Source organism: Lottia gigantea (genome assembly GCF_000327385.1).
Source record: "Lottia gigantea unplaced genomic scaffold LOTGIsca_179, whole genome shotgun sequence".
NCBI classification, from domain to species: Eukaryota; Metazoa; Mollusca; class Gastropoda; family Lottiidae; genus Lottia; species Lottia gigantea.
Window position 1 is genome coordinate 936 of NW_008708290.1, and position 7,786 is coordinate 8,721.

The 7,786-nt window shown below is 30.4% G+C and overlaps 2 protein-coding genes across 2 annotated transcripts in view; one reads left to right on the forward strand and one right to left on the reverse strand.

Moving 5' to 3' along the window:
• LOTGIDRAFT_142382 (hypothetical protein) overlaps positions 1 to 3,285 on the forward strand; it is a gene marked incomplete at both ends in the record, with an annotated part of 4,052 nt that extends 767 nt beyond the window's left edge. Inside the window, 4 exons of the mRNA XM_009052029.1 lie at positions 1,417 to 1,543; positions 2,172 to 2,247; positions 2,642 to 2,837; positions 3,193 to 3,285. Coding sequence (XP_009050277.1) covers positions 1,417 to 1,543; positions 2,172 to 2,247; positions 2,642 to 2,837; positions 3,193 to 3,285 — 492 coding nt within the window. The remainder of the gene's footprint in view (positions 1 to 1,416; positions 1,544 to 2,171; positions 2,248 to 2,641; positions 2,838 to 3,192) is intronic.
• A 1,397-nt stretch (positions 3,286 to 4,682) lies between these two features.
• LOTGIDRAFT_205320 (hypothetical protein) lies at positions 4,683 to 6,722 on the reverse strand. The gene is made up of 4 exons (XM_009052030.1): positions 6,410 to 6,722; positions 5,599 to 6,070; positions 5,315 to 5,474; positions 4,683 to 4,996 (listed from the first exon to the last, which is right to left on the reverse strand). The coding sequence occupies exons 1-4, from the start codon at positions 6,612 to 6,614 to the stop codon at positions 4,745 to 4,747; spliced, it is 1,089 nt and encodes a 362-aa protein (XP_009050278.1). The 5' UTR covers positions 6,615 to 6,722; the 3' UTR covers positions 4,683 to 4,744.
• Between the last annotated feature and the right edge of the window lie 1,064 nt (positions 6,723 to 7,786).

The window sequence follows — 7,786 nt, forward strand, 5'->3', positions numbered from 1 at the left end:
CTGCCCCAATAAATGAATTGTGTCCCTATATATCCTGCCCCAATAAATGAATTGTCACTATATATCCTGCCCCAATAAATGAATTGTGTCCCTATATATCCTGCCCCAATAAATGAATTGTTACTTTATATCCTGCCCCAATAAATGAATTGTCACTATATATCCTGCCCCAATAAATGAATTGTGTCCCTATATATCCTGCCCCAATAAATGAATTGTCACTATATATCCTGCCCCAATAAATGAATTGTTACTTTATATCCTGCCCCAATAAATGAATTGTCCCTATATATCATGTCCCAATAAATGAATTGTGTCCCTGTATATCCTGCCCCAATAAATGAATTGTCCCTATATATCATGTCCCAATTAATGAATTGTCACTATATATCCTGTCCCAATAAATGAATTGTCTATATATCCTGCACCAATAAATGAACTGTTACTTTATATCTGGCCCTAATAAATGAACTGTTACTTTATATCCTACCCCAATGAATGAATTGTTACTTTATATCCTGCCCCAATAAATGAATTGTTACTTTATATCCTGCCCAAATAAATGAATTGTTATTTTATATCCTGCCCCAATAAATGAATGGTTATTTTATATCCTTCCCCAATAAATGAATTGTTACTTTATATCCTGCCCCAATAAATGAATTGTCCCTATTTATCCTGTCCCAATAATTGAATTGTGTCCCTATATATCCTGCCCCAATAAATGAATTGTGTCCCTATTTATCCTGTCCCAATAAATGAATTGTGTCCCTATATATCCTGTCCCAATAAATGAATTGTCTATATATCCTGTCCCAATAAATGAATTGTCTATATATCCTGCCCCAATAAATGAATTGTCACTATATATCCTGCCCCAATAAATGAATTGTCCCTATATATCCTGTCCCAATAAATGAATTGTCTATATATCCTGCCCCAATAAATGAATTAAAGTTAATATTGTATGGTTGAAGTCTTGAAAACCCATAGATAATGGAACTTATATTACAATTAGTACATGTTTATGAGTTTTGACTGAATAAAGGCCAGCATACATACATATATACCACCTTGATTAAGCAACCACCTTTAATATGTGACCACAATAAAAATCCCCCCTACAACTTTTCAATATAGTTTATGACTGATAAGCAACCACCTTCATTTTGTGACAGACGCTCATGTATTTTCACTCCAGTGAAATCAAAATGAATCATTGCTGGTTCTCATTATCTCCCTTATATTAACATCATGTGGTTTCATATATAGGTGAGATTGAATGAGATTATTGTTTATTGGCAATTCGCTTTTCTTAGAGACAACCTTCATTAAGAGACAGTTTTGGTTTATTTCCTGGAGTGGTCTCTTAATACCGTTTCTATTATATCTTATTTTATTTCTTTGCCTTTTTAGGTTGTAAATGTATTTAATTTATTTGTAACATATGGTGATACATTTTTACCTAATCCTAATAGCTATGATGAACTGTATTATGAAATTATTAGAATGCATCAAGTGTTTGATAACTTGTATTCCATGGGTAAGTAAAAGAGTTTTTATAGCTTCGTTTCATAGTAAAAGTTACGTTATTTTATGCTGTTTTGGATATAACATACTTTTCAGGACAAGTAGAGTTACCATTCCAACATTAAGGCTACAACATGCCACGATACGCATATTGTATCATAACGTCATGTATCGATACTGGGCGATACCTATTATTCCATAAAAGAGTGAAAAAATTTTTTAAGTTGTTTATGGTATAACAGTTTTTTTCACTGAAATTGTTAGAAACTTTTTATAAGACAGTGGATGCTAACCACTTCTATCAACTATATTACCAAATATCACAGTTATAAAGTTATGAATCAGTATAATATAAAGAAACTTTGAAGATAAAATATTAATTATTATCCAATTACCCCATATCGTATTGTATAGTTGATTGATTACCCAGCACTAGTATCAGGTTATTCCACAAAACATTTCAAAGTTAATACTTTAATCACAAAATATTCAAAAGTCGCCCAATTTACCTGATTTATCAACATTTTCTGTTTTGAATATTCAAAGCAACAATTTCCTCATTTTTTGTTAATATCAAGGTAAAAGAGTTAAATCTAAACTACTCTCCCTCAGGATGAATAAATATCCTACTTTCCTTCCAGCTTTAAGATATACAACAACAGATGGTGAATATAAAGATTCTGCTGCTAGACTAACCAATAATCTAGTCAATATAAGGTAAGACATATAGATAAACTATCACTAAAACTTATTTTCAGTAATTATTCCATACAAGCATTTGTTTTGTGGGAATTTCTATTTTCTGCATCTTTTTTTTTATTCTGTCAAAGCTCTTGAGATCTCACCACTTTATTATTTTCTAGTTCTAAACTTTTATCAAAGTATTGTTTTTTTATTTTGTCAAAGCTCTTGGGATCTCACCACTATTGTTTTCTAGTTAACTAATTAACTAATACCATAATTATTGTTAATAACCATTGTTTGTTAAGCTATTACTAATTACACTGGCAGTACTATAGTGTTTATGTTTAATGTTGTAAGACATAAATTTGTGGATTGGTTAACCTTACAAAAACTAATGATTTACAGTATTTTGATTTTTTTTGTTCAGAGCAATTATCAACCATTTTACTCCTAAAGTTGATTCCTGGTCAGCAGCTAATAATCTGAATACATTAACAGAAGATCAAGTACTGGAAGTTGTCAGGAGTAATTATGATACTTTAACATTAAAATTACAAGATAATTTAGATCAGTTTGAAAGATATTCAGAAAAACCAAAAGAAACACCATTCTTTACTCAACTTGTAAGTTTACAAAAATTTTATTTTTTTACAATCTGGATTTATCATTTGGTGCTTTTTTTCTTTCTTGCTTTCCTTTCTTTGCCATTTATGATGAACAAAATTGTTATACATTTCCTGTTATTTAATATTCAACCAATTAAATGTTATGTTCTATAAAACATTTCCGTGCTATATGTGAGGAATTTAGGGATATTTATTGTATAACATGACTTGCTTAAAGACAGCAAAATTCATATTAAAAGAGCAGCATAAATTCACAATTTTAATTGCTTTTCAAATTTATGAATATATCATATTCTCTGCTTCTTTGTGGTCTTTCAGGTTTGCTAATATCATTTATTGTAATATTTTACAGGTACGGTCTATAACATGTGATGTTAGGAAACATGTCTCTAATTTAGCAACTCAACATCATGACATGTTAATGGAACTCTCACAAGCATCATAATACTGTCATATTTTACAGACTAATGATATCAGAAACATGTCAAGATATTTGTTTCTATTGCATAAGAGAAATTTGTTGGCAAATGAGTGAAGTTTTTATGACATGTGTATAAGAGAGTTATAGCTTATAACTGGTTTGGATAGTATTTGTGTTAGTGGCATCTAAATGTGGTCAACATTTTGGAAATGAAGAGAAACACTGATTAAATCAAAATTACTATTAATATCTATGATACACTTTCAAAAAATTGGAAACATATCTAGAATCTTGTATATTGTTCACAGCAGAGCTGATACAACAATCTGTAAAGAGAGACCACAATACTGGCTCCTTTGAAAATTTACAGAAAATTAACGCATGGAAATGTAGTTACCATATATGCAGTAAAACCCAAAGTTATTTCATGGGAGCAGTTAAGCATAGAAGCTGAATTGTACCTACTGGGTTGGTTTGCTTACTTTAAAAGACGGCTTGGTTTCAAATTGGTCTTCATTGTAGTAAAAAATCTGTCATGATCATTATAATGTGAAGAGTAACAGGTATATAAGGCTGTATTCTTGTTCAAGTATCTTCAAATGAGATACAGTAATCACATCTTGTAAAAATTTTAATGTATTCAACATGTGTTCATTTTTTCTTTCATTTTATTTGTATGTATATTATTTATTTTAATATTTTATTTTGTAAAGATAATATGTAAATGTTGCCAAAACTTGTATGCCATGAACAGCATTTATCCTACCTATCTATGATAACATGTCTTGTGATTAGAGTTAGTTATTTATGCTGCAAGTGAGAAAACCCCATTACAATGCCTTTAAGTCTATATCACAATTTGCTCATCAAAACAAAAACCTAATGTACCATTGTCTTAAAAACTTCTTTAAAATGCCTTTTATTATGATCAATCCAGATACTGATGAAGTTTATGCTAGCGGAATAATTGGAAGGTATAAATTGTCTATCTGTATGTATATATGTAATGTATAGTAATATATCAAATAGTAATAAATCAGATGTATGTGTACATATATATATATATATAATAAAAATCTGAATGTTCACTATGAATTTTATTTTTATCCTAACCATTCCCTCAAATGATGTAATGAGTTCTATATTCAAAAATTGCTCCAAAATTGTCTCAAAGTGGAACAGTCACTGTTACATTCAAGCTGATAGAACATATCCACACTTAGCACACAGGCTTATGTTGTTGGTTTGGTTTGTTTTAAGTCTGGATGATAAATTTCATATTCCAAGTCAGTCTTTGAAATGTCTTCAGAGGATATTTGGTGTAAAAATTCCAAGATCTGTTGAAATACATTACCATCCAATTGGCTATTAACTCCGTTAATCCAAATCCCTTGAAAGACTAGAAAATATTTACCATACAAAATAATAATTAGATATTTATTGTAACAAAAACAAGTATGAAGTATCTCGAAAGGCACTTTTACTACCCTAAAACAGAACACACATCTAGAACACAAAACTTTGCTCGACATGTCGGACAAGGTGAAATACTGGACATCCATGTCTCTGGTTCTTGTTGATTCTGTCTACTAGCAAACCATTTACCCATACATTCTAAACACCACATTGGACGACAATAACACTGTTGACACTCTCCATCTGGGAGATCACTACATTCTTTTCTTAATTTAACATTAGATGGTTTGACCATACAGCCTATACAGTTTTCTACCTCCTGCAATAAATATGGAATTTGATTACATGTATTTTAATAAGTCTAGTAGAAAAGGTATATTAAGGGAGGAGGTTTTAACAGGCATGCAATGAATTATATCATGAGAAAATTATGTAAATATTTTATGACCATGCCACATCTTGCAAATCAGGGAGAAGATTTTACCTTAAAGCCTATAAATTTTACAAGTGTATTTAAATAGCTGCTTTCAAGATATATCCTTATATAAAATGGTACACTTCATAGTAACCCAAAACTTTGAAAGAAATAATAGACAATGTTAATATAAGAGACTAATAACAACGTAAATCTACTCACCGTATCTTGAGGTAATCTATATTTTGGATTTTCCTTGACTTGATTTCGAAATTCTTCTAAAAATTGATCGCTTAATGATTGTCTTATTACTATACTTCTTACATTCCTTATTGGTAAAGTTAATTTTTCTTTTAAATCACCATACTCTAAAGCATTTAATCTGAAAAATATGAGGAAATTTAAGAAAAAGAGTCCCTTAGTACAGGACATTGTAATTAAAGGTACAGAAACATACCTGTAAAAACCTTGAAAACAAGATTATAAGATTAATAAAGTTTAGTTACCTAATATGAAAAGGTTTTAATTTTGGATTAATTCCTGAAACAGATATAGATAAAAACTGGGCTGTGGTATTGTTTTCATAAGACAGAGCATGTTCCTCGGAATGGGATAATGTTAAATGGATATCACTCTGTCTTGCTACATTTACATAATACGCCGAAGTTTTCATCACCCAAGAATCAGTCACTATCACTCTCCTTCCAAATCCACCAGTAGTGAACTTATCTACACGTCGGAATTCAATATCAATAGAGGACGCCACAGATCTCCAGTTGCCATCTTCAGAGAGAAGTCTTAATTCCTGAGCTATTGGATGGTTGTTCCATTTTCCTCTAGACCACCAGAATGCAAACAAACAAGCTCTCAAACATAATGTCAAACTAATCACAAAATATATCTGCCATAATAAAGAGGTTTGAAAGATGTTGAATAAGTTCAAATGTGGAGAGCATATCACTAAACCAAAATAATAACCTGAAAATATGACAAAATACATTGATTATATTATTTCATATGATATCCAGCCACTTTTTAATTTTAGAGTGACTCAATCCAATATTCCAAACAAAATATTCAGAAATGCAACAGTAGGGCATAAGCCAATCAGAACAGTAATCATTCTCCACAACAATATCAATGAAGCATTTCTGATTAATTTTGACTGAAACTTCTTGGAGCAAAGTGTGTATAAAAAGTTAAAATCTTAAAGAGTTACATAAATGAAGTAGCACTGAATTATTCCTGTCCTGTGACTTCAAAGACAGTTAGTCAATCAACTATCATTATTAATAAAGGAAGGTTGGCGAATCCTACCAAGGGGAATAAATGAATGTATAACAAGAGTTGCAGTTGTTCGTCGAATGTGGTAATAAATGAAATTTAGTTCTTCGCTCCCAAGGAAATTTGAAAACAAATTCTGGATTGTCAATCCACCAGACACGAATTCTGTCGGAGGTGCCACAAAACAAACGCTTAAAAAAGCATAAACAAGAGAAAACAACAACTCCGGAGATTCCATTTTCTCAAACACTTGGGTTAAATATGGTAATGTTCATGTTTGATACAAATGACAGTGACAAACAACAAAGCCAAACTGTAAAATAGCATATAAACAAAAATAGCAGCGTGTCACTTCCGGTATAAACAAATTCATTCGTTTGGTAAGCACACGGCAATCGTGTGATAGCTTCACGAACACATTTCTGTCTTTTAACAACCGGAAGCATGTATACACAAACGTTAATACTCCGTTATAGATTTATATTATTAACATACCATAGGATATCTACTGCTTTTTACAACCAAAACATTTACCCAATACATAGCTATAACTTTGTATCATAATGTAATATTATGATATTTCAACCTAACAAACTAATGAAACTCATTTAGTTGATACATTTTTTATTATCAAATTCTACTTATCATTCAACAAACGAAAATACTTATGTCAAACCATATATTAGACAATTGTCATGTCCCATAGAGTTATAATATCTTTTAACCCTCATTGGTATGTCCCTATGTAGCCGGGCTAGTTCAGGGGGGAAGCGAGCTCAGTTGTTATATAAAAAAAAAACGATGTTCTCAGTTGATAACTTTAATAATAAAACCCTGTAATAATAATATGATACAATTAGATATATAATACAATAATAAAATACTATATCTTAATAATGATTTATCACATAAATATTATCACAGTAAATGCACAATACCTATTTACACTTCTATACTAGTAATATATGTTAAACTTAATATGCAATGAGGGAAACTTATGCCAGGGACTAGATGAAATAAGATTAAATATATAAAAGTAAAACTAACCCAAAGATGGGGTTTTATATAAAGCTGTTGGAATATGTATAACTATATCTATAACTAAACCTGTGAATGTAATTATAATTAAAAGGTAATTATAACACTTAGGAATTAAATAAAAGACTATGAATATATTGAACACAAAAGATCCCAAAGCATAAAAATTCAAGATGGCTGCTGTTGCTTAAAATACCATGGTTACATTTATACACCTCTCATAAAAAATATAGTTTCCCCAGAAAGACAATTACCCAATAAAATACCAAAACACACATACCTTAGTTATAGAACAATAACTGGTGATGAAAAAGAATAAAGAAGAAGTAGATATTCAGTATTTCAAGGAGGTTGAAATATACTTCCTTCTTC

Bases quoted from the DNA above. Each gene is read 5' to 3' on its own strand.
- LOTGIDRAFT_205320 (XM_009052030.1), bottom strand. From the start codon at position 6,614: ATGGAATCTCCGGAGTTGTTGTTTTCTCTTGTTTATGCTTTTTTAAGC. The intron at 6,071-6,409 runs GTAGGATTCGCC...TCATATTTTCAG, and splicing joins ACATTCATTTATTCCCCTTG to GTTATTATTTTGGTTTAGTG. The intron at 4,997-5,314 runs GTGAGTAGATTT...TATTTATTGCAG, and splicing joins ATAGATTACCTCAAGATACG to GAGGTAGAAAACTGTATAGG.